Source organism: Phyllostomus hastatus, unplaced genomic scaffold (genome assembly GCF_019186645.2).
Source record: "Phyllostomus hastatus isolate PE091 unplaced genomic scaffold, TTU_PhHast_1.1 phas_scaffold_78, whole genome shotgun sequence".
NCBI lineage: Eukaryota > Metazoa > Chordata > Mammalia > Chiroptera > Phyllostomidae > Phyllostomus > Phyllostomus hastatus.
Window position 1 is genome coordinate 81732354 of NW_025334041.1, and position 26805 is coordinate 81759158.

At 44.9% G+C, this 26805-nt stretch overlaps 1 protein-coding gene and 1 long non-coding RNA gene across 3 annotated transcripts; one reads left to right on the forward strand and one right to left on the reverse strand.

Moving 5' to 3' along the window:
- Positions 1 to 6487: 6487 nt before the first annotated feature.
- Positions 6488 to 12888, reverse strand: MRPL19 (mitochondrial ribosomal protein L19). The gene is made up of 6 exons (XM_045828897.1): positions 12758 to 12888; positions 12448 to 12565; positions 10071 to 10189; positions 9745 to 9879; positions 6947 to 7128; positions 6488 to 6813 (listed from the first exon to the last, which is right to left on the reverse strand). The coding sequence occupies exons 1-6, from the start codon at positions 12858 to 12860 to the stop codon at positions 6592 to 6594; spliced, it is 879 nt and encodes a 292-aa protein (XP_045684853.1). The 5' UTR covers positions 12861 to 12888; the 3' UTR covers positions 6488 to 6591.
- A 121-nt stretch (positions 12889 to 13009) lies between these two features.
- On the forward strand, positions 13010 to 24968 carry LOC123812189. 2 transcript variants are annotated; one of them, XR_006784493.1, is made up of 5 exons: positions 13010 to 13060; positions 17343 to 17464; positions 21005 to 21139; positions 22568 to 22658; positions 24884 to 24968. It is a non-coding gene; the product is annotated as an uncharacterized LOC123812189 (long non-coding RNA). The 2 variants fall into 2 exon arrangements; XR_006784492.1 differs by lacking the exon at positions 13010 to 13060 and adding an exon at positions 16985 to 17131.
- Positions 24969 to 26805: the final 1837 nt, after the last annotated feature.

Sequence of the window (26805 nt, forward strand, 5' to 3'; positions counted from 1 at the left end):
AGCTCAGAGGGCACTGGCACCACTTCTTCCTCTATCTGTCAGAGTGGCCCTGATCGGGCCCACCTGGGTGCCAGGAAAGAGGCCACAGACCCCACTGTCCTCTGGAAGGGCCTCCAAGAACCCATAGCCATTACTTTTAATCTGCCCTTGACAACAATCCAGACAGCGGAGGGAGCACTGAAGCCTGGGCCAGGGCTTAAACCACAGACACGTGTTTCTCCCAGTCCTGGGGGCAGAAGTTCGAGACTGAGGTGTGGGCAGGGCTGGTTCCTGCGGAGGCCCCCCGCCTTGCCATGCAGACCACCACCTTCTCCCTGTGTCTTCACGTGGTCGTCCCTCTGTGAGTCAGCGTCCCGGTGTCCTCTTCCTGTGGGGACGCCAGTCCTGTTGGATTAGGGCCCACCCTAGTGGCCTCATCTTACCTTAATTATTGGGTTGGCAAAAAGTTTGTTTGTTTGTTTTTTCTGTACAATGGCTGTAGTGGTGCTTAGGTGTCTTTAACTTCATTAGAAACTGTTTTGTTTTGTAACAACTGTCATATCAGTATGCATTTTAAATGTTTGCTTTTTAAAATATTTTTATTTATTTATTTATTTTTAGAGAGGGAATGGAGGGAGAAAGAGAGAAAGAAACATCAATGTGTGGTTGCTGGGGGTCATGGCCTGCAACCCAGGCATGTACCCTGACTGGGAATCGAACCTGCGACACTTTGGTTCGCAGCCCGCGCTCAATCCACTGAGATACGCCAGCCAGGGCTTCAGCATGCATTTTAAAAAAATTGAAATTGGTGAATTTTTGTGTAGCCATGTCAATATTGAAGATGGAAGAATATACATGACATTTTTGGAGTATTATGCTTTATCATTTCAAGAAAGGTAAAAACACACCTGAAACACACATGAAAAAGATTTGTGCAGTGTATGGAGAAGGTGCTGTGGCAGATCGAATGTGTCAGAAGTGGTTTGCGAAGTTTCATGCTGGAGATTTCTCACTGGACCATGTTCCACAATCAGGTAGACCAGGTGAAGTTGCTAGCGATCAAATCAAGACAGTGATTGAGAACAATCAACGTTCTACCACATGGGAGAGAGCCAATGTACTCAAAATATCCAAGTCAATCAAGTTATTGGTGAAAATGAAAGATGTGTCTTTTACTTCATGAAAAAACTAACTGGACTTTTTGGCCAACCCAATATCTCCTTAAGGAAACCATTTCTAAATACTGTCACATTCTGAGGCTGTGGTGTTTAGCGTTTCAAGATAAAAATTTGGGGGGCACACACTTTGGCCCCAGCAATGCCCAAAGTATGACCTCGGGATTGATGAGGGGACCTTAACCCCAGGCAAAGTCCTGGCTCCTCTTAAACTGCTTCTCCTTGTCAGGAGGCAGAGATCAATTCCAAGACCCCTGTCCTCTAACTTGTGTGCGGAGAGCAGGGGCTCCAAAGGCAGGGTGAGGCCCAGGGGTCAGCGCACTTACACAGTAAAGTGGACCGGTCCCTCCCTCGGAGTATCACTCAATGTCAGTGATGCTGGGCGAGCTCTGGCCACACTTACCGGGTGGGATCAGAGGCAGCCACTCCCTCATCCCCACCCCCTGCGTCCTGGGTTAAAGTACAAATTCTGGGCAGGACTGCAGCTCTCCCTGGCTCTCTTTTCATGTTCCTCTCGTCATGCATGGACTGAGCGGTCACAGCAGTCTCTGTCATGATGTACAGCCATCTTCAGGACGGTAATGTTGATGTGGGACCTCACGGCAGCTGGAACCCTCAGAGAAGCTGCAGGACTCAGATTCCGTTTCCCAGAGGTGCACCACCCTGCTCTCCTCCACTGCTTGTCAATCGCCATTGTCCCTGTTTCCAGAAGCTATGCAAAAATACGGACCATAAGTCAGCTGTGTCCTGGAAAAATCATTGGCCTGTGTTGCTGATTTTTTAAACATACACATCCCCATCACTTTAAATGCAGGCTCCTTCCCACAGACACAGCAGTAATCCGGTCTGTTTTTCAGATCTGAGAGCACTGGGCAGAGTCACATGCCCACGTCTGCGCACAGAGCTCCGGGCAGCTGGTCTAGGCAGTGCGTGACTGGCAGGCTGGACAGGAGGAAGATGAGTGCCGGGCCCAGGGTGAAGTGAGGGGTGGGCGGTGGGGGGAGCTGTCAGAACGTCTGCTGAGCTCACATCCACGGAGATGCGACTCTGCTCCAGGACTCCCCAGCCCACTGTGCACTCCACCCCACATCGCGTCCTCCCCGAGGCCGGTGCACTCACAGCTCTGCCGTCCAAGTCCTAAAGGGCTGGATCCACCCTGGGCTGCCGCAATCAATCCTGCTCCTTAAAATCAACACTGTTTAGTGCAAGCCATCATTGTTTGCCAAAATTACAAAAGTCATTCTTGAAATGTTAGCTTAAAGCTCTAAAATCATCTGCTAAATTTAGACACAGTTCTGATGAGCACCTGATTTCCCCAGCACCCAGGCACCCATCAGTAACAGGACTCTTCTCAGTTTACAAGGTGCCCCAAGGGGAACATGCAGATCAGCAGCCTGGTGCCGGTGTTTTAGATGCAGTGAAACAAGACTGCATAGTTCTGCTTGATGTCGCCGAGGACACGTTTCCTTGGCTTTGAGGGAGGGGGGTTGTTCAGCAGGGGTGCTGCCCAAAAATGGGGTGCAAAGCACTCAAGGGGTCACAGCAGGCTGATCCATCTGGACAGGCTCTAGGCACCCTCTCCCGAGCCCCACCCCCTCCCTGCTCCCAGGCAGCACACCTGGGTCCTCTGCTGGGGACGCTCATCTCCCTCAGGGGCTAACGGCCCACAGTTGTCCACAATGACTTGTGGAAGGACAGGAGGGGGGAAGGGGCGGGGAGGAGGGTGAAACACCGTAGACAAGAGCAGAGGGGTCTCTATGTCATGGTCAGAGTTCTCCCTCAAGGACAGAGAACTAAAGGGGGCGGGCATCGGAGCTGGCCCAACCCCCTGCCACCAGTGTGGTTGTTAGGAATTCAGACCCCCAGGCCCCAACCATATTGGATCTGGACAGAGTGCCCAGAGGTTCATGTGCACTTTAAGGTGTGAGCAGCACAAACTCAAGTCCCACTCTGTGTTGAGGTCAGGCCTTTGGCGTACAAGGGAAAAAACTGGAGTTTGAGGTGGGCAAGACTGGCTTGTAGCTACTGAGCAGGGTTGGAGCCCCAGCTGCCATCTCCCTGTTAGATGGGATGGTGAGAGGGGAGCCACTAAAGGGCTGTCCGATAGAAGAGGAGGTGGACATTGTGTGCCTCGAGGCAAGTGACGGGGACAGACCTCAGCCACTCTAGGCTGGGTTAGTGCCTGTCATCAGAGCCACATGTCGGAGTCATGGCGAAGGAGGGGTCATTTCACCCAGTCACAGGGCAGGGACAGGGGACAGTGATTATTTTCCCTCTTTTGGAAATACTGACTGAATGTAAGCTGGGGACTCTCCCCTAGATCCTTTGGAGAGAGAGGCCCTGACAACACCTTGCCTCTGGAACTGTGAGAGGAAAAAAATCTGTTGTTTTAAGCCACTCAGTTTATGTTACTTATTAGGAAACTGATACAGGAGTCAAGGATGTTACTCTGAGTTTCTGAGTAAGGTGACTCTGGATATAAGGCCAGGGACAGACTTGACTTGGTGGCCTGGGTGGGGATCGGAACTGTGGTGGACAGATGCTTGGGTTTGCTTCGGGTTTGAATACCCTGCCTTTGAAGGGTCTGTGTGACAAGAAAGGGAAGGGGAATGTGCCAGCTGGTTCATGAGACTGGTGCACTGGTTTAAGTTAGATAGAATCAGGGAGAGAGGAGGGAGGAAGATTACCCAGGGTGAGTCTGTGTGGAGGGCAGGGAACAGCATGAGGAATAGACATAGCAAGAAGACTGACACCAGAGGAAGGGTGGACAAAGAGGAACTCATGGAGGTTTCCGAGTGGGAGCAGCCAGGCATAGGAGGAAACCAGGAGCTGGTGGGGCCACGAAACCCAAGGACATAGGGAGTTTCAAGGGATGGGGGTCGGAAGGGATGCTGCAAAAAGTTTAAAAAACAAAAAAAGGAGAAAAGTGCCTGTTGAATCTGGAAATGGTCTCAGTTTGGGCTGCTATAACAGGACACCACAACAAACATTTGTTTCCCTCAGTTCTGGGGGCCGGAAGCAGGAGACCAGGAGCCAGCAGGGTCGGGCGGCAAAGGCCCTCTTCCTGGGTCAGAGAAGTAATTGTGTGTGGGCTCCCACACACGGGGGAGAGGGACGCCCTCTCTCCCGTTTCTTGAGGGCACTATTGTCATTCGTGGGGACCCCACCCTTATGACCTAAACAATCCTAAAGGCCCCACCCCCTAATACCATCCCATAGGATTTCAACATATTAATTTGGGGACGGGAGACAAAAACATTCGGCCCATAAGGGTCATTTCACCAGACCTTAACAAGGACAGCCGTGGTGGAGGGGGACACGTGGAGCCCCACTACTGCCTGACTCGTTTTTGGAGTCTCCTCATAACAGGGCACCCTGGCATTTCTAGATCTGACAGACTCTCAGGACTGACCTTGACAGGGTTTGGTGTATTTAACCTGCCGGTGAGAGAGGGGCCCTCTCCATTTGGCCTAGGTCCTGAAAACAAAGACAGACTGTGTATGTCAGCTTCTTGGGGACAAGGCCCCCCGTTGTCTGTCTTTCATTAGCCATCACCTGTCCCTGTTCAGAGAAACTGACAACTTTCTACACGCACTGAAACCTCAGGAGCCCTGGCCCAGGGAGTGTGGGCCAGGGATGAGGTCACTGGGGTTACTAGCTCCTTCCACGGAGGGGCCTGGAGCCCTGGAAGACACTGCAACTGGAGCATTGCGGGGACCAGACTCGCACACACAGTGAACACAGTGCCCTAAGCAAGCCACGGGAGCCCCCGTGCCTCGTGCCGTCAGAGGAAATGGTGCCACCTGTGGGTCACTGTGGTAACAGCAGGGGCGGGGCGTTCAGGAACGGGCTCCAAGTTCTTCCTATTGATTCCTAAGAACTCAACCTTCGTTTAACGACCAGATAGATGTTTGAAGTAACACGAGAGATGGGTGGACCGATGTGTGAGCCTGGCTGTGAATGAGGGAGGGGCAGGTCCAGCGTGCAGGTGTCTGTGTCCCACAGAAGCCGTGCTCAGGCTTCCTTTCCCGAGCAGCACAGACAGGACAAAGGGGCTGGACCACCGGTCGGGTACAAGCTTAGGGTGGGATGCAATCAAATACAGCTTGAGAAGTCAAGTCTTTGTATGTATATATTAATTTAATAAGTATATAAATTTTATTTATTAATACCAAACACTGGCTTACCAGGTGCTAGACATTCTCCTAAGCATTTCAAAACACTCATTAGTCCTGACGTCCTGTGAGTAAAAGACTATCTTAGCCCCCACTTTGCATGTAAGGGAACTGAGGCACAGGGAGGTTCGGTAACCTGACCAAGGCCACACAGCACAGGGGACCAGGACTGCAGCTCCAAGGTGTGGCTCTGGAGCCCAGGTCTGAGCCACCTCCCCGTTGAGCTTCTGACATCTGCCACCGCCTCCCTCACATCCTTCTAAAGTACGTGACACGTTCCCCACCTTTTAAAATGGAGCATGAGGAACATAACATTGGCACTCACTGATGATTCTGATTCAAGTGCCCATCACCCCCGACCGCACTCACACAGTGCCAGGTTCAGGGCTGAGGGGCTGCCCTCTGTGCCAGCCGGGGCTCGAGTCTGCGTTTATACACTTCACCCCACAGGGGATGGAAAGCTCTGGAAGCACTTTAAGCAGGGAAGAACATGGTCTGACTTAGGTTTTAGAGACTGAGTGAGGTCCTCTCCTAGGGTAGTGGACATGGAGACCTGGCAAAGCCCGTGAAGCTGGGGCCCCTACAGCTGTGGTCTCCTGGCCTGGCTTCTGGGGACCGGGTCAGGGGGAACTGGGAGTGGGGAGGGGAGGCACTTGGAAGACCCAGGGGAGCTGGGGTCAGATACCTTCTCTCTCACCCTCTGTTCTCTGCCTTCCCCTGCCTCCCAAGGTGACCATGTCCTGCCACAGTGCTCCAGGAGACAGCACACTTGTCCTGCCCAGCCACTGACTTTTGCTCCCGCCTTTGCTTCACTGGAAGGGCTGGGCACTAGGTGAGTGGAAATGGGGAACTCTGGTGACATCCGCACAAAGGAGACACCACAGTCCACCTGTGTTGCTCTGACACCAGGCTGGAGAAGTGGGCGGGGCTGTGCTTGCCTGAGGGGGCGCATCCAGCCAGTCAGGGCTGGGTACCTGCTTCCTTGCCCAGACTTTCTGTGAGAGGATTCTGTGGTAGCCTAACTCTATTTTAGCTTCGCCTCCAGTAACAGAACAAACACCAGACCACTTGGCATGTGTACTTCACCTTTTAAAGTAATAAAGAGATGTACTAATTTTAGTTTTTTAAAACAGTACTCATAAAATAATGAATGCTTAGTTGATTGAATGACTATGTCTTTATATATGAAATTAAATTGGTCTCTAAAAAAAATCCTCTGAGAGTCAGTGTATTGTCTGCAAGGAGCTAAATACATTTTCAGATCAAGACTTTTTCGATGCTTGAATTTCATTCCATATTTCAGCTTCAATTTTTGAAGTATCATATTCCCTCATCATGTCAAACTCAAGCCACGGCTGACTCCACTTTTGAGCTTCTTTCATCTGCTCTTCAGTCAAACAGAGATCAAACCTGATTCCTTTCACCTTGAACTTCGGTCGCTCCCAGCGTTTGGACCAGGGCTTAGGCTTCATTTTCACCTTCAGCTGAGGGAGAGATTAAAAAAGGGGGCGGGGACAAATTAGGCTGGTAGTGAAAAGCAAAATTCTTCTAAAAGTTTTCATTAAGATGACTCTTATTTTACACTTCGATTTCCAGTTTGAAGCGTTCAACTTATACCTGATTGACAGGAACTTCTTGGCTAGATTCTCGTACTTCCGGCTTCATGTTAATATCGAAAGTGCTGTATTCTGGAAGGGCGTCTCGTAAGTACAGCAAGCTGTCATCCAGCCGTTTCTCCAGTTTGACCACCTGGATCTCCTGGATTCTAGGATTATAGAGTTCAAAGCAAATCTCAACACCTAAGAAGAGAAGAAAACTTTCTTACAATCAAAGTCCAGATCCCTGCACAAGCTTCCCAATGCAGTAAAAGCTATTTCATCAAGGAACGAGCACAGGGCAGGAAACTGCAGGTAGGAAATGTGGCGTAAATTTCAATCTTTAAAGTCGAAAGAATGATGTCTTCTATAAATACATTGAGACAACAGCTCTTCAATTCTGACAGTATTACGTGGAGAAAATTTAAGTAAATTTTCCACTGTCATGTAGTTTATTTCCCAATTATTTAAACAGAGCTCTATCTTCTACACTAAGAGCAAGAGGATTAATGATGCAAAAAAGAGTAAGTACACTTTTAAATTCTAACTGGTTTAGAAGCCCTCGTAAGGACAGCCTCATTTTTGTTTTTTGTTTGTTTAAACACTCTGGAGCTATCCGTAGGAAGCAACCTAAGAACAGTTTTTGATGTTTCCAAGATGCCACAAGTAACAACTTAATATATACCATCTTCCATCTGTATCTTCAAATGCTTAATGGCAATAGTACATTCTAAGGTTTCCTGGAACAACCCCAAGAGGAACAGAAATAGTAAAATACATGATCTATGTGAACATCCAGTGTTTAACACTAGGATTTAGTCCAGTATTTCCTGCACAACTACTCTGGTTCAGGCACTGATTTAGGAGCTGTGCCTACAGCAAAACCCGAACAGTAAGATCTCCTCTCATACGGCTGTCGATCTACTGGATGACAGACACACCAACAACACAGGGTGATGACACTGTGGATGGGAAGAGGCGGCAGCTTTAGCATAGTCAGAGAAAGCCTCTCTGAAAAGGTAACATTTAAACCGATACTGCGAAGGGCCATGAATGCTCCAGGCAAGAATGGGAAATGCTAAAGCCCTGGGGTCTTAACAAATTTGCCCTGTTTGGAAAACCTGGAAAAGGCCCACTTGTCTGGAGCATGCTAACTGGGAGTCAGGAAAGTGAACCAGCAATGCCACACAGCTGCAAGGAGGAGAAGGCAGTAGCAAGGACAAGAGCAGTAGCAACGGAGATGGAGAAACGGACAAAATTGGTATACACTTTGAGACTGAGCTATAAAAACCTGCTGATTGAGTGTGTGAAAGAGAATTAAAAACAGCTCCTTGGCTCAGTGGATTGAATGCCAGCCTGCAAACCAAAGGGTCGCAGTTCGATTGCCGGTCTAGGGCACATGCCTGGGTTGTAGGCTAGGTCCCCAGTGACAGGCATGTGAGAGGCAACCACACATTGATGTTATATAAAAAAAAAAAGCTACTAACCTTTTTATTAAATGGGTGAGGAGTGGTATCATTTATAGAAATAGGAAAAAAAACTTGAAAAGAACACATTGTGAGGGGAAATAAAGAGTTCTCCTTTGAACTTGTTTTATGCTTATAAGATATCCAAATGGAGATGCCAAATTGGTAGCTGCATATGCAAATATGGAATTTGGAATTTTGGAAAGGGTTAATACTCAGGATATATATTTGGAAATGGTCATCATAAGGATGATACTTAAAGCCACTGGCCTAAAAAAGAACCACCGAAAAAGGGAGTATTGATGGGGAAGGTAACCTGCCTGTGCAGGTTACAGTCAAAATATACTGTAAAGAATGACAAGGAGATGCCCTAGCTGGTGTGGTTCAGTGGATTGAGTGCCAGCCTATGAACCAAAGAGCCACTGGTTCGACCTTTCTTTCTCCCTCCCTTCCCCTCTGTCTAAAACAAATAAAATCTTTTAAAAAAAGAATGACAAGGAGCTAATACTTTTGAGTATGGTGTCCAGCACCTCATGTACAACACCACGATCAAATGACCACAACAACCCCAGGAGGTAGAAACTTTTATCTCAATTTTAAAGAAAATCAAACCCAGATCTGTCTGACTCACACCTGTGCTGATGTTTTTCTATGACAAGGTTTCTGCAGTACACGACCCGACTGAAGCACAGCGTCTCTCTCAGGTCACTGCAGGGTAAGAAAGGCAGCAACTGCTCTCATACGTTCAGTTCCTCCTGAACACAGCACTCCGCTGCTGGGGATCACACAGCACACAACATAAAGAGTGGACACTTGACTGTTCCTGCCATTCAGATTCATAATCTTTCTAAAATTTTACCACTTGTTCCTCTGCCTTATCAGGCATAGCTTACATAATTTTGCTTTTTTAAAAAATTTCTCTGATCCTTATAAAACCCATCCTGTGGTGACTGCTGTTAACATAAAGCAAATTGGGGACCATTCGTTTTAGGAGAAAGAACTCATAAAGATATCATTATGTTCAAAATGTTCTCAAGGGCTATTTGCACCTAAAATGAATGTCCCCACACTGCTGTAGTCATTTGTCTCCTCCTGGGATGCTGCCAGTTTGGAAAGCCCACCTCTAACAGCTGTTGTCCCTGCAGTAAAAGGAGCCTTCCAGGGAAAGCAAAGCACCACCTGCATTTAATCAGCCACCTCGATTTTCACACCTTCTTAGGCCACAGGGTCCGCGTCATCCCCTGGGGCCCCTTGCACTGTCAAGTTACAGATGTCTTATCCCAGTGTGCAGAAAACAAAGAATCCTGAGATGACACTTTCCAGATACCAAAATAATAAAGTGAACCCCACCTACCTTGTCCTTCAATAGTATTCCTAAGGATAAAAGTAGCTCCAAGTCCCGTTCCTGATCTCTGGATGCAAATCCCCAGAAACTGGCTGGTTTTTCCACTGGCATATGGGTCAGCCGTAGTAACACGAAGAATGCTTCCTACAAATTCAGATGCAGAAACAAACAATAGCATTTCTAGGTAACTGTGTGACTTCCTACAGATTTTGGTATAATGTTAGAAATAAGAACCTCATATAGGTAAAACCCAGGTATATGAAAAACAACCTTCTCTATGCCAAGAAAACTAACCCCCCAGTCACTAAGAATAAAAGCATTCGGCCCTTACTGACCAACATAGAACTCTGGAATGTGGAGCACTTCTCTCCTTTCTAACATATCTTTTCTTTCTAGTTGAAATAGCAGAGGCTTTGTTCTCCCTCTTGGAGGAATGAATTCAGGACTCAAGAATCTGCAGGAAAAAAAAATTAAAAGCAAACTTTAAAGACCATTAAAAAAAGAATCTGTTGCTTTTTTAAAAATAAAAAGAAAGATTATGATTTTGAAGCATTTTATTCTTCCTTCTCTAAATAAGAAAAATTTATCTTATTTCTAAAATTGTTGTCAGTGCTTATGAAAATAGCTAATAATCCTCGGTACTCGCCTGGCATTGTGTTAAAAGCACATCGATAGCATAATTTCATCCTTACAACAACCAGGTGGTTTGGTGTCATTGTCTCCTCTTCAAGATGAAAATTAAGCTTGGAGATAAATAACTCACTTGTTATTATGTTAGCTATAAACTCATCAAGTCAAGATTTAAACGTCTGTCAGACTCCAAAGCCTCTGACCATAACCATGGGTCACATGTTGGATTGCACATGTTGTAATAAACTATGTGGGAAAAGACACAAACATATAAATAATCAAACTGACTTTAAAAAATAATTGCCCCAGTCTCCTGAACTGATTTTAAACTCACTTTAATGTTAATCTACAGGAAAGTGTAAATGACATTACAATGCAAATTCATGTCCCTATCACCCAACTCAAGAAATAAATGATCAATGTGGTTGAAGCCCCTGTGCACCCATCTACCCCTATAATTACTGTGCTGTAATTAAATTTGGTGATGATTATTCCTATGAATTTCTTCAATTTCTCAATTCCCTACTTAAAAAATTTTCAAACCTACTAAAAGTTGAAACAGTTATACAATGAACATCCAAATATACTTCACCTACTGCCAACATTTTACATATTTACTTTATATACCCATATACATACATAATTTACATATATACCATGATTTTTTCCTGAACTATTTGAAAATGACAAGCAGCAAGGCATTTCATCCTTCAGCACTTTAGAAGGTGTCTGCTAAGAACAAGGACATTCTCTTACATTTATCACAATCCCTTTATGACACCTAAGAATTCCAGCATTAATTAAAAAATATAATCTAATACATAGTGCATATTTAAATACACTTAATTGTCCTGGAAAAGGTCTCATAGCTGTCTGCTGCCCAATCTAAGCTACAAACCAGCTTCACACAGTGTCTGTTGTTCGTCTCTTCAGTCTCTGAAACTAGAGCTGCTCCCCATCTTCGTATTTTTATAACACTGACTTTTTTGAAGAGTCAAAGCCTGTTGTCTTATAGACAGTCCCTGGAATCTGGATTTGTTTATTGTTTCCACATGCTTAGACCAAGGTTAAATATTTTTGGTAAAAATACTACAGAGGTGATGATGTGATCTCATTGTGCCACATCAGGAGGCACATAACTTCTGCTTGTGGAGCTATTGGGAGAGCTAGGATGGATTGCTCTGTGAAAGTGGAGAATTTCCCCTGTATACTTTTTGTCCTTACATATGCATATATATGTCTAGGCAATATAAAAATGCTATCATACTATATCAATTCTTCTGTAGGTTCCTTTTTTCACATGTATTTTTGAAGTTCATGTTAGCTCTAGTTCATTTGCTTTTCACTGCCATATAATAGCCCACGTGCTGACAGATATCTAGGTTACTTAATTTTTTTACAAACAATACTTTTGTGTGCACTCTTATACATATCTTCTCATACTTATTACTTTTTTATACCCTTCTGGATGGAAAAGTATACACAACATCAAACTTACTAAATTGTGTTAAATTGTTTTACAAAGTTGTTACACAATTTATATTTCATTTTACTGGTTACATTAAGTGCTGCTATTTAAGGAAGCTATTTCTTTTTCCACATTAAAAAAAAGTTGGATAAAAGTCTTTTCTTAATTTCTAAATTCCATAAATTCAACTTTATTTCAACTCTGGACCACGGAATATTTGAAATGTTAAACACACACACAGGCAGAGATAATCCAATCAACAGCCCAGAGTCCCTTCACAAAGCCTATACTCACATCACGTACTCCGCTCCACACCCCTCCAATTGGCTTTTTAATTAGGTCTACAGAAACACTAATACCTTCAAATCTAGGAAATCCCTATCTGAAGTTCTAATTTAATAAAACTGCAAACAAAGTTCAGTTCAGCTTGGAAGAAGCGATGAAGGCAAGCCTGAGTTGGGTGTGCTTTACGTAAGAGGGCTCAACAACAATTGGATCCACGAGTTCCTGCAATGGGAGTTTCAGACCCGGATTTAGAGCCCAGACTTAAGCGAATACAGGTTCCTGAGCGCAGACCCAAAAAAGAGAGAATCATGCCCAGGACCCGGCTTCACCTGGTTTTCTCGCGCGTGGGACGGCGTTTGTCCACGATGACGGGTTTTGGAGGCGGCTGGAACGCGCCGGACTGGGAAGGTCCAGTGCTCTGCTGACGGCCCGGCCCCACGCGGGCCCCTGCGGGAACAGAAAGCAGAGATCAAGGATGCTGGAGCCTGCCCTGACCTCCTGGGGAACCCCGCAATCTCCCCAGCTCGAGGTCCTACGAGGGTCCTCCGCCGGGGTCACCCCAGACTTTCATGCTCGCCTACTGCCACCCTTGCCCTGCACCCCTTCTGCTCCTCGGTTCTCAAGCCTCGATCCACTTACGGCAGGCGACAGAGGCCCGCACGGGAAGCAGCGCCCTGGCGGCTCCAACGCTCCGGGTCAGTCCAGTTGCTGCTCCACAGACCCATGCAATGGAAGCCGCCATGCCTGCTCCCACAGGTAAAGACTACAACTCCCAATAATCAGTGCGTCCAGATCGTGGCCTACTACAGCCCTATGGCAGCTGCTGTGGGACAAAATAGCCACGTCTTCCACCGCCTGCGCGGGGAGGGGGGAGGGGGAGGGGGAGGGGGTGGGGCCTGTCCCCGGTCCCCTTCTCTACCTCGCCTGGACTTTTTACGAAAAGTAAGTATTTCCCCTAGTTCCCCATAATGTACCAAGTGATAAGCCTATACAGGGGTGTTCTCACAGCCTAGAACGCTTTTGTCCACCTTTGAATTAGCTCAGCCTTCACTTTCTCAGGCAAGTCTTCACTACGTCAAAACCCCATTATGGGCTCTTATCCTTACTAGGTACCTTCTGTTAGCAGCTCTTACATCATTTGCGATTTTAATGTTTGATTTAATTTTTAGTTATCTGTGGAATTGTTGGATTAGTGTGTAGCTACGCCATTCTACTTTAAGCTCCACAAGGGCATTTTTTTTTACAAACAATACTTTTGTGTGCACTCTTATACGTATCGTGAGGTTGCCTTTTGTTTACCATTTCATCCCATCACCTTGCCTGGCTCTCAGTCTTTGTGGAATGCAAGGAGAATAAAATAGACCCTGACAGGACAGTTGGCACAAAGTCCCTGAAACGGCAGAGAGCATTATCCCTTTGAGGAACTAAAATTGCCTTTGGGCTGGGAACCTGAGTGGAGATAAGTGACAGAGATGAAACTAAAAAGAGTAAATTAATTATAAGTTTTGTTAAGAAATTTGAAATTGTATCCTTGTCAACGTTGAGCCTCTGGAAGTGTTTCACACTCAGAGTGACATGATTTATTATATTACTTAGTGGTCATTCCAGATGAATTGATTTCCCAAAGCACCTGAAACTGAATATGTCCATACTCAGTGCGTCATGTTCACCTCCAGCCTTCTTGGGAGGATTGGCTATCTCAAGGAATGGCTTCAGCATCCAGTCTGTTGGTTAAAGCTAAAAATCTCAGTGCCATCCTTGATTCCTCTCTGTCTCTCTATAGGTAAAGCTCCTAAAACTACATCTGGTACCATCAAGTATCTCAAGAATCCCTCTACTTCTTCATCTTCCCATCCACAACTTTAATCTAGGTCACCCTCATTTCTCCTCAGGATCACTGCAAACCACAGCAACTGCCTTCTCATTGGTCTTCCTGCCCCCAGTTCCCTCCAGTTCCCGCCAGTCCTTCACATAGAAAACTGAAAGGACAGTATAGAATTCATACCTAGTCCTTGTCTTTTCCCAGTTTAAAGTTTTCCATAATTTTCTGTTGACTATGGGATAAAAATCAAGTGTTCAAAAAGCAATCAACCTCTGCAGCCTTCCTGCCACACTCCACTTTGCCAACCTGAAGATACATGAACTCTTACATCAGTCTTAGAAAGAAGGTCATGTTTTGAGGACAGAAGTCAAGGCATTGCAAGGAGATGTACGTGTGTGTATGTAATCAGCAACAAATACTTTAAAATGTATTACATATATTTTTATTACCCAAAACAGATCTTTATAATCTTTCCTGGATTGTTCCTCCTCCTGATTCTCAGTTTTAGGAAACAGAAAATCAGACTCCCTGACCACCCTCCCAATGGAGTCTGCAGTTATTCCTGTATCCCATCTTCATAGCATTTGAAAAACATAGATATTGTTTCAGTGGTTCATTTCTGTTTCATGTGTGTCCTCCATCAGACTGAAATGTATGAAATCAGGGATCAGGCCTATAGTATTTGCACTTAACCTGAGAAGATGAAGATGGAGAAATGGACTAGGTCCAGGGCATGAAGGGATCTGGAAGTCATAATAATGATTTCTTCTTTAGGAGGCATTGAGGAGTGTTGAGAGATTTTTTTAAAAGGAAGAAGGGCACATTCAAGATTGCACTAGAAAGGTCTTCATCACTGCAGAGTGGAGAATGGACTGGAGCTGCAGTTTAGGGGGAAAGGCAGTGATCCCCACAAGACATGACAGTGCCCTGGATTCAGGTGGTACCTGGGAGCAAATGAGAAGTGACAGTGGGTATTTAGGACAATGAATGAATAAGCCCTGCTGATTGAACAGGGATGGGGGAAGCTTCTGGTTTCTTCCTGGGCGATTTGGTGGATAGTGGCATCATCTGTTGCCGTAGGAGGAGGAGCAGATTTGTTGGAACAGGCTGAGTGGGTTTGAAACCATTGAGCTTGGGGTGCATATGTCATATGTAAGCAGAAAAATTCATTAGAAAGCCAGAGGGGAGTCTGGAACTCCAGAGAGGCCTGGATGAGGGCAGTAGTGACTGAAACCACTGGAATAAGGAGGCTGCTCAGGAGGGGCTGAGGTGTGAGATAAGAAGGTGGCCTAGGGAAGAGCCCTGGAGAAAAGCATCTTCTAAGGGACATGCAGATAAAAATGAACCATAAAGGATCCAGAGAAAGAGCAGCCAGGAAGAGAGAGGAAGGACATCTGTGCATGTTGGTGAGCTAATGGAAAAGAGGAGGCAGAACAGGAACGGTCAATAAGTGCCAAAGGTCCTGAAATGTCTGATACGGTTCCAGAGTTGAATGATGACCTTAGTGAGCACTGTTTAGTAAGAAGTCACTTTGCTGGTATGTATGTATGTATACTGTTTAGAGATTGTATGGGAGTTGAAGAATGGAAAACATTGGGTACAGATGTTACAGAGAAAGTTGCTGAGATGCAGCTAATTGGTCTTAGAGCTTCTGTCTTCCATCCGAATTCATAGGTGAGCCTCCTTTGTGTTTCTAAAGATGTAACTAGGCTTCCCCTCCTTCTGTTCACTATGAAGTTCAGAGCCTGTGGGTTTCAGGACCCTAGGAGATTATAATTCTCACTGGGGAGGATAAGGTAAAGACCAATGAGGCAGAGGTGAGGTTGAAGCCCCCAGACCTAGAGGGATTAGCAGAACCAGCTGCTACTGAAGAGTGGAGTCGAGGGTTGGAGAAATGCACATTGTGTGGGCAAAGTCCAGTGCCCACTATCAGGCATATAGGATGGTGGGTGGGGAAATCACTGTAGGATGCCAGCCATGGAAAGAGATGACTGCAGGAATCAGCCTCAGACTATCCAGAAGAATTATTTACTAGAAAAGTTCATATTGCTGGGAGTTGAGGAATAGCTAGAGAAATGTGGGTTTTTTTTCCAAAGATTTTATTTATTTGTTTGTTTTTAGAGAGATGGGAAGGGAGAGAGAAACAGAGGGAGAGAAATGTCAATGTGCAATTGATACAATGACCATTTGCCTCTCTCACACCCACAGCTGGAGACCTGGCCTGCAACCCAGACGTGTGCCCTGACCAGAATCGAACCAGCGACCTTTCAGTTCACAGGCTGGCACTCCATCCACTGAGCTACACCAGCCAGTGCAGAAATGTGTTTTTTTCAATCTGCAAGGAAATATTGAAAAAACCTTAATGACTTAGGCTCCCATTTTCTGTTTTTTAAGGTTTGTTTATAGAAACATGTCAATGCATTCTAATCAATGTTACTTAGGGAATCATAGATGGAAAATAGCAATTTGCTAGAGCATGATCTTTTCTAATTTTCTAATAATGTTGATTGGTTTGCTGTCACAAAAGTAACTCATATTTGAAGCAACTGGGATTTGATTATATCCTACTACAAGTGAATAAATTAGCCTGTTGTTGTTTCATGAACTCTAGTAGAAGACATGAGCCTCCTGCATCAGAGACCAAGAACTTTATTACTCGTGATGTGAGAAGCAGCATGAACATCAGCATGTTTGCAAAGGTTCCTTTTGCCCCCTAACAGAGCACCCACATTCAATCCTGAGCTCAGAACACTCTCTGCTCCTCAAGCTGCATCGCATTCCAGGGCTCTTTGCATTGCTCCATCATGGGTTTATTAGTTGTAATTTGTTCATTTTGTTAAATATGTACTGAATTGGATTGAGTACGGGCTGTGAACCAAAGCATCGCAGGTTCATTTCCCAGTCAGGGTACATGCCTGGGTTGCAGGCCACGGCCCCCAGCAACCACACATTGATGTCTCTCTCTCTCCCTTTCTCCCTGCCTTTCCTCTCTAAAAATAAATAAATAAATAAATAAATCTTTTTTAAAAAATAGGTACTGAGTTGTTAGTAGGCTGGGAACTCTGCTAGGCAATGAAAGCTCACACTTCCCTCACCCAGGAAACAAAACCTGAGGAAATCTTCGGCGAGTATTTTTAAGCCAAGTGTTCACTACGATGGAAGTCACTGATGTTACATGATTCTTTAAAGAGGTAAATAAGATGCTATATTACCATACAAAATTAAATCTGTAGGAAAAGATAATTGCTTGATCTTTGAATTTGGGGGGAGGAAATTACAATATTTATATATATTTTGATAGTATTAGCAAAGATGCACTTGTGACTTTAAAAATGTAACAATTAATTAAACAGAAAGTATACAAGAAAACATCAACAAATCTCCTGGTAATCTTTTAAACAGGAAGAAAATCTCCAGATTGAACAGCTGTGTACATACACTAAACTGAGACCTGAGCAGAGCATGACTTAGGTTGTCTTCTCTCCCGCTCCCTTTGCTAAGGGGAAAAGAGAACTGCCATTCAGGTGAGGACACAGGCCAGTCCAGCAGAGTGCGCTCAGCCTTCCACTCATGGTCCTGGCACCAGGTGAGCTGCAGGTGCAGACATAGCTCTCCGGGAACTCGCATTCGACATAGTCCCTCCCAGGGCAGCCACGTCGCTTTCCCCTACCTGTGCGACACGTTTTCCCAGCAAACACTTGGAAACAAGTTGTGTTTTGCTTATCACTTATTTTTATTGAAGAAAAACCTTCTTGGACTCTCGATTAGTTTTTTTTTTAAATTTTCGTCTCCTAGTTCCAAATTAAGAAAATACTGCTTTACTAACCAATAATTGGGTTGGCCAAAAATGTCATTTGTTTTTTTCTGTAAGATAGCTGTAGTAGTGCTTAGCTTTCTTTAACTTCATTCAAAACTATTTTGTTAGATTGTATTGTGACAGCTGTCATATCAGTGTGCATTTAAAAAAACTTATCAAAATTGGTGAATTTTTGTGTAGCCATTTTAATTTGAAGATGGAAGGAAATATACAACATTTTTGGCATATTATGCTTTATTATTTCAAGAAAGGTAAAAACACAACTGAAGCACAAAAAAAGATTTGTGCAGGGTAAGGAGAAGGTGCTGAGACTGATTGAACGTGTCAAAAGTAGTTTGCAGTTTCGGGCTGGAGATTGCTGGCTGGATGGTGCTCCTCGCTCGGGTAGACCAGTTGAAGTTGATAGCAGTCAAATCCAGATGTTAACTGAGAGCAATCAAGGTCTGCCGCACAGGAGATAGCCAATGTACTCAAACTATCCAAACCAATAAAGTTATTGGTGACAATGAAAAAAGGTGTCTTTTATTTTACGGAAAAAAAAACATACAGACACTTTGGCCAGCACAATACAAGCCAGGTTTTAGCCTACAGCACTAACATTCCTTAGACCAGTTTATCAAAAAAGATGTGATCGTAGGAACAGAACTCTATAGGGAATAACTCTTTGAAGTGGCAGAAGCTATCTAAACAGTAATCGATTAAACCTACTCCCTGCCCTTTCCTCTGAGGGGCCTTAGTGCCAGCCAGCTAAGGGGACACCTTCAGGCCAAGACTGCACTCACAGAAACTGTGTTAGGTGTTCCTGCTCCTGGTGTGTGGAAAGAACACTGATTCTTTCAAAGAAAGAATAACTTGTTCAAACTTGTCTAAAGTCATTTAATAACTTGATCAAAGTCATTTTCACTGAGCCGAATGAGTGTGTGATCCAAACCAGGTCTGTCAAACCCCCAAACGTGTAGTTTTCAGGGCAGGGAAGAGAGAACGTTTGCTGAAGGCAAGACTCAGAGAATGAAACATCAATTTTCACCTCTCCCCACCCCACCTGAGCAGCTCATATCTGCTTCATTGTGTGTCTTGAACAATACACAATAGTAATTGTTCAAGTCTAATGAAAAAAGAAAAACCTCATACAATTCAATATTGAACTGTATAAAGCACTAATAGGCATTCGCAGAAGAAAACATTGTGAAAGACCATAAAATATAAAAAGTTTCCCTCTAGTTAGTTACCAGGGGAATTAATTAGAGCGACAATGAGATTATTTCCTTTCTCTAGATTCAAAGAGAGACAGAATGTGAGTGGAGATGAGATGCATACTCCACACACCGGTGATATGGTATAAACTCTGAGCGTTGAGTGGAAACAAAACCTAGGACTAAACGTACTCTGACTCAGTAAGTCCACATCATGTCTCCTCCGAGGAAACCGCACACACGTGCCCATGGCACAGCGTGTTCGCTGCAGTGCTGCCTGAGACGGCACAGACTCTGAAGAAATCTGACGGCACACCGATGGCTGGACGCACTATGGTGTGTTCTAGCTCAAGATGCTCTACACAGATAAAGACAGTAATTACATACATGTGTACTAATGTGGACATTCCATGAGAAGATGCTGATTCAAAAATAAAACAGTACTATGTACTGTTCTATCAAAATAAGCAGAGAGAAAATAACTATGTTGCCTGATAAAGAAAATTTTTGGTATAAAGTAAGTCGAAATGAGGAGTTAAACCTTTTTTTTAAAGATTTTATTTATTTATTTTTAGAGCGAGTGGAAGGCAGAAAGAGAGGGACAATGCAAGAGAGAAACATGGGTCAGTGCCTCTCACTCCCCAGCCAGGGACCGGGCCACAACCCAGGCATGTGCCCCGACCAGGAATCAAAACTGCAAACCTTCGCTTTGCAAGGTGACTCTCAATCCCTAAACCATGCCGGTCAGAGCAAGAGTTAAACCTTTAATTTACCTTTTTGAGAGTTTTGGTACAAAATACAACCTTAATATTACCATAAGAAATGGAAATAAAAGAATGTAACCAGATGTTACGCCTTCTTTTGACTGGAAAGGAGGCAAACCATGAGAATGAAGAACAAAACACAAGCAATTACATCAAAAAGGAACCCCTCCGTTTGTGCCTCTTTTAAGGAAGGACAGTTTTCAACAGCAAGCTGTAGGTCCGCCAGGTGGCACCACCAGCCAGCTTCCCACAGAAGAGAGCACTGCAGCTCCCATCAGGGTCTCTGATGCCCTAGGCTCTGCCCTCTTCAGAAACACTTCTCTGGTAACATACCCTAAAAAACGATCCCTGAAACTGTAGTTCCTCACCTGAGGATATGTTTTTCTAATTGATTTTAGAGAGAGAAAGGGAGAGAAAAAGAGAGGGAGGGAGAAGCATTGAGGAGAGAAAGGGAGAAAGAGAGAGGAAAAAAAAACCCATCAAGAAACATCCATGTGAGAGAGAAACGTCGATTGCTTGCCTCCTGTGTGGGCCCCTGACCGAACCCTTCTGGTGCCCTGGACAGCGCTTCCACTGACTCAGTCAGAGGCCAGGTGGAAAGTGTAGCCTGAAGCCCCTGCCATTTGCTTCTGCTGGGACCTGGGAGTCTATTTCTATTGTGTTGATGGGGAGAGTTCTCCCATTCCCCACCCCCACTGCCCATTGGAAAATTATACTTAATTAAAATTACATTACACAAATTTAACAAAATGCTTTGGACTTTATTATTATTTCTTAAATAAAGTGTAAGTCACAAAGTTCATAATTAATATAGTATTACCCAAACACAAATCAGAAGCTATTATTATACAAATGATAATAGCGGCGGGGCCGGGGGTGGGGGTGGGGGGGGCTTCTCTGTGGGGTGAGGAGGTTCTGGAAAACTGCTTCCACCTCCATTGGAGTGAACCAGGTATGGCTTAAGTGTAGGTTTGAGCTTATTTTGAATTCTCCTATGTGTCAGGGGTTCAGTGTCAATGGCTATTCTTAATGCACAAAACAGAAAACAAATTTCATTGTATCATTCTTTTTCTTCGCTATCTGGGTGGAAGTGGTAAGTTGGCAAGTTAATGTGAGTCTCAGGTACAATGAAATGATATGAGCTAGAGACAGGGCCCACTTCTGAGAAAACTCGAACACATGCAAGTGTTGGAGTGATACTGAGACATTAATAAATGTCTTTCCCCCTGTGTGTTTCTTTCTTTCTTTCTTTCTTTTTTCTGAACTTTTCCCACATCCATCTCCATCCAGGACGTTGGGCCAATTGAGGTTAACTGTCTTGTGGGAGGAGAAGAACAGTGGAAAACAGCCTGCTGCTCTCTGGCTGAGGCCCAAACTCACTGAGGCTCTTAAGTGAGGTGCTCTGAGGGTGATCGTCACGATGGGGTGAGTACCTGTGGGTCTACAGGTAAGAGTTCCCTTGAGTGGGGTGGAGCTGGGAGGAAGTCTGCTGTTGGAGTCTGAAGAGTTAGGAATCTTCCAGAAAGAAATGGTCACAGCCTTCCAGTGGCTCCTGAGTCCCAGAGGCCCGGTGGGAACATTGGTGGGTCCTGCAGAGAAGGCATATGACTGGTGCTCTCTAGGCCCAGTTCTTGGGGAGAGCAAAAGGTAATAGTACTCCCAAGAGCTTGCAGGGGCCTGACACCCGTGAGCAGGAGCGATGTCTCTGTGGGGCAGTCACTGGGTGGCTCTCAGCAGTGGCACAGAGGAGGCAGAGAGCTGTGAGCTGGTGCAGAGATTAGCCATAAAATGTTGGGATTACAGCTCCACCCTTCCTATGAAATCAGCAGCAATGCTGGTGGTGATGGGGCTCCAAATAAAAATTGAGTTAAATGCTAAATAAAACTGCATTTTTTACATGAATTTGAGGACTGAAATTCCTCCCAGAAACACAGACAGGTCTTGTTTTTTCATCAGTGCTTCACGGTGATGCTAATTAATGGGAAAACTTCTGGAACATCCATGCTTATTCTGTCCTGAGATGTCCACATGGCTCCCTTGTGTCCTGAATGAGGTCTGGGGGGGGGGGCAGGAATTACAGATGTGAGAGAAACAATATACTGGTTTAAAACTATAAGCAACAAGAGGGTAATGAAAGTTTGAAGATTTCTGTCTCCAGAGCTGGAAGACAATGAACTTTCCCCTCTTAGTGTCCACAATATGGGTATCCAGCCTTTTCCTACACTTGAAAGTGCATGTGGTACAAGAAGCTGCATTTCCCCTGTTCCTGTTCCCTCCTGGATACCACCTGTTACTTTCCCAGGTGTGGGAGTTGGGCCCTGCACTCTACCCTTGTCCACAGTGCTGGAGATGCTCTTTAGACACTTGCCTTTCCATAAAAAACTTGCTGTACCCTGAGCCATTGGACAGCATGTGGATCAACTATGGGTGAGCAGGCCCAGCTTTCTGCTTGCCCTTACCTGGCTGTGTGAGATTGGGCACCACCGAGGAGCAGCTCTGGTTTGGAGGTTGCACAGGGTACCCATATCAGGATGGGCGCGGGAGAGGACGCTACAGGCTGGTGTGTGGCTGGTCACCTGCTGGTGGGGCTTTCCCTCCATCCTTTTTGCCTTTACATCCTGGAAACCCACCACTATCTCTAGCTGAAAGAGAGACCCGTCCGCTGTGCTATGGAGTAATATAATTCTGTCACAGAGTATTTGGCTCCATCTTTTTGTCTCATGCCTAAAATCCTACACAAGAATCTTGTGTGAGATGTGTCCACACGTCTCAGGGCAGCTGGCTTCACTCACATCACAAATGACCAGCCTTGCTCTCCCCTCACGCTTTGTCTTTCTTGCTCATCTCATTTAGGGCACACTTCTCTTCCTGGGCCTGAAAATCCTCTCTGAGATATGATGCTTTTCTGTATTTCCTTCAGCTGCTTTGGAAAGGCAAAGCTTGGGTAAGAAGAGCTGCTCATGTAACTTCATCCTTAGAATAAACTAACCATGCCTTCCTCCTGCCTAGCTCAAGGAAGGGGAGAAACAATTTTGGAAGAATGCAAAGGAAGGGTAAGCAGAGGCAATGGAGAAAAACCAGGAGAGCCCTGGCTGGTGTGGCTCAGCAGACTGAGTGTGGGACTGTGAACCAAAGGAACTCCAGTTCAATTCCCAGTCAGGGTGCATGCCTGGGTTGCGGGCCAGGTTTCCAATATGCGGCATGCAAGAGGCAGCCACACATTGATGTTTCTCTTCCTCTCTTTCTCCTTCTCTTCCCCTCTCTCTAAAAATAAATAAATAAAATCTTTTTTAAAAAAGAAAGAAAAACCAGGAGAGAGTGGTAGCATAGAAACCAAGGAGAGAAAGAATGTCAGGAGAGAGAAAGAAGGAGGAAATCCTCTATGTGTGGAGAAAGAAACTCCCTGGCAGAGATGATGAGATGGACATTTCAAAGAGCCTGCCCATTTTGGGTTCCTAAATGGAGCAGTGTTTACCAAAATGGGGGTAGGGCAAGGTGGACAAGGGTAACAGTGGAGCATGCACAGTAGGGAGCAGGAGTATTTTATTACTAACATCATTTAGAATTGCTGGTACATAGTGACAATGGAAAACAGACCAACTTTTAGTTGGTTTTATTATTGTTTAAAAATGTGTTTATTCTCACCCTAGGGCATTTTTTCATTGCTTTTGTGAGAGAGGGAGAGAGAGAGAAATACAGATGTGAGAAACATCGATTGGTTGCCTTCTCATATGCACACCCACAGGGGATGAAACCTGTGACATGGGTATGTTCCTTGACTGAGAATCGAACCAGCGATCTTTTGGTCACTCCAACCAATAGGGCCACATCAGCCAAGACTATTATTGCTTTTAGATTCTTTATCAGCAAGGCAGTCCCTTATTGCTTGCACCCACCCCCACTCTCCATCATTGCCACAGCACACCACTGAGATGAGGAACCTATTGCATTTGTCTAATCTGGTTGAATTTGGGACAGGTAGAGAGAAGCCCAGAACTAGAAAGGAGAAATCTAAAATTATCTGCATAATAATGCAAGTGAGGCATGCTGGATGCCTGAAGAGAGATGACTGAAGAGAGAGTCATGTCTGACCTAAAAAACTGAAAAGTAGGTAATATTTAGGAAGAAAACACCTAGAAATATGGTAATAGAAGCACTCTGCATCACCCAGACCTTTGGGAAAAGCCTTGTGGACTGACTTGAAGTTGGGGTAGATGGCAAGTCATGGAAATGGGGCAGAGAAAAGAACAGTCCATCAGAAAACATAAACACGGTGCTATCAAGAATTCATGGTGATTTGGGACTGAGAGCCAGAGAGACCATAAGGAACCTGCAGGAATCTTAGAGAAGGCATCTGACTTCACAACAGCATAGCATAAGGGGCCGAGCCTTGTGGGTATCAGAGTAGGGAAGTTGACGTCCTTTTGTTCCTTCTTGGCTTCAGTGTAGTGAGAGGGAGAAGCAAGTGAGCCCAGGGTGGGCTCAAGGGAAGGCAGGGTGGAGCTGGGCCTTAGGCTCATGGCAGACCAGACTGAGATCTAAGCTGGAAGACTAACAGTGCTACAGCATGGATTTTACTGGTGGGTCTCATTGCATGGATTTTTTAAGAACTAAATCTGGCAGATGGAGCATTAGAGACCAGTTTGGGGTTTTGATTTCAAAAGTTACTCACAGTATGCCTTTAACAAACATTAATTGCATGAATTAAAAGAAAATGATCCCAAGAGAAGTGAAAAGTGGTGAAAAGGAAAAAAAAAGATCATAGAAGCTCAAATTTACAGTTTAGTGGTGGATAGGGTGAGGCCCAAGTAGGTCTTGAGATAATTACTGCGGGAACCCACAGCAAAATCTTAGTGAGCGCCGACTGGTGCCGAACTCGCCTGGAAATAAACACTTGAGGGAGACCAGTCCTCAGCCTCCTGGAGGTTCTGTTACCCGGCACGCATTTCTGAAATGCAGTGAATGCTGCCTTTCTCTTCTCCACTAGCGATTTCCTGACCATCCTTCAAGACTCGATTCAAATCTTACTTGCTCTGTGAAACCCTATTCAACAACCCCATTGAAAAAAATTAGCTCTTTTTCCTGTTTGCTCCTAGAGCATTCTTTTAAATTGCATTCTGTCGTTTGTGCTTTATTGCTATTATCTATTTCTATGTTTGTCTTCCTCAGCGGACTGTAACATTTTGTGTTTCTCATAAGAGAAACATCCCATGCTGTTCGGACTGAAGTCTCTCTGATGATGATGTTTATTAAAATGCGCACATTGACTCACCAGTGGACGATGTAAACGGCGGATTATAAGCAGTCTATTTTTAAAATGGAGAAGAGAACCCATTAAAGTGCTCCACACACTATAAGGATGAGTAATGTTTCATAAAATTTGTTTCTGTTATCTGTGTGGGTGTTCTGAGTCACAATGTAAAAGTTCTTACTGAGGATTCTTTTTCAAAAATCACTGGAAACTCAGTTGTGTGTAGACCCCAGGAAGAAAGCCAAACCCAGAGATCCTGAAGCTTTTGGACAATAGCAGAGAACAAGAGATAGATTTATACAAGTTTATAGCTTAAATGAGCAAATAAAATAACTAACATGTTATATAGGTTATGGCAGAGGTCAAAAAATGCAGGCATTTCTCAGATAGTTCAGGTTCAGTTCCAGACCACCGTAATAAAGTGAGTATCTCAAGAAAGCAAGTTATAATCTTTTTTGCTGGTGGAGGGCCTTATCTTCACTTTGTAAAAAAATGCAGCATTTGTGAAGTACAATAAAATGAGGAACTGGCTGACCCTGAGTGGACTCCTCAAGGCCCCAGATGTCAAAGCATCAGAACATAGAAAAGAAGGCATTGCTAATACACACGGTCGTGTAAAAACCGGGGCAGGTGGGCAGGCCCAATTTGGCCCATGGGCTGGATTGCCAACCAATGGCTAAGGAAACAAAGACAATGTCAAATATCAAAGATGTAATTGTTGTGAAAAAAAATACTTTGTAGTGAACAGAATAAATCACAGAGTTTTTCAGTCCTTGCCAGTAAACACTGAGGAAAGAAATTGTAATTTGTGATAATAAGAAACAACCTATATCCATTTAAATGTAAGAAGACCTTTTTCCGTGTGGCTGGCGCATTCTGGTCCCTCCGTTCCTGTAAAGCCCAGACACAAACATCCCCTAACCCACTCATCTCTCCTTTACTCAGAAGGGCAACAGCCAGAACAGGACTTGGAATGCTAAAGTAGTTATCAACTTGATTACACCTTCACAAGCCCTCTGGTAAAATATTAGTGTGATCTTTCATTTCATCTTTTTAACCAAGGCTAAATTAAAGTTTTGAAGCTCATAATCTAATCACAGCATTGTGAATCCCTGAAGGGCAAGGATGGAGTTTTCCGTCTCATGTTACTCCCTGTTCATGTCCTTTCACTGGCTGTGGTTACAGCTGGGTGAAAACCCCGCCTGTGGTCCCAGCCGTCCCCGACCGCGCCTGCCCCTGCTTGTCCCAGGGGCTCCTCTTGACAAGTCCCCCCTTCTCAATGGTCCCTACAACCACAAATGTGTCAGGCCTTTTTATCTGATGTTCCTCTGCCTGCAATAATTTCCGTCCTTTCCTCATCTCAGGCCTCAGTCTCGAGGTCTTACCCATCTCATCTAAATATTACCTATCTCCCCTGCAAGTCTTACTCAGAGCTGCCTCTTCTCTTCCTTCACACCTTGCTTCTGCACAGTTATCATTGTAACACCCTTTTCATATTTCTCTCTTCCATTAGGTCTCAGGTCCTTGAGGGCTTGAGGGCTATGTGGTAGTTACTCACAAACATTCGCTGAGTGAAGGAGTGAAGGAGTGAGCAAATGCATAGCATTTTGAGGAACCGTGCAAAGTCTTGAGTGCAGGGTGAGGAGTGACCACTGTGCTGTGTGTGTGGACCTGAGGGTTCCTAGTGGCTTTGGAAACCCTCATTCACATTTGAGAGATTAGGAAGCAGCTGCAGCTCAGGAGAAAAGTGTGTCATGCTGACTCTGAGAGACAATTCTCAGGGAGAGGGAGAATTAGAACTTCAGGGCATTTACAGATGATCGTAAGTGCACATATGGGG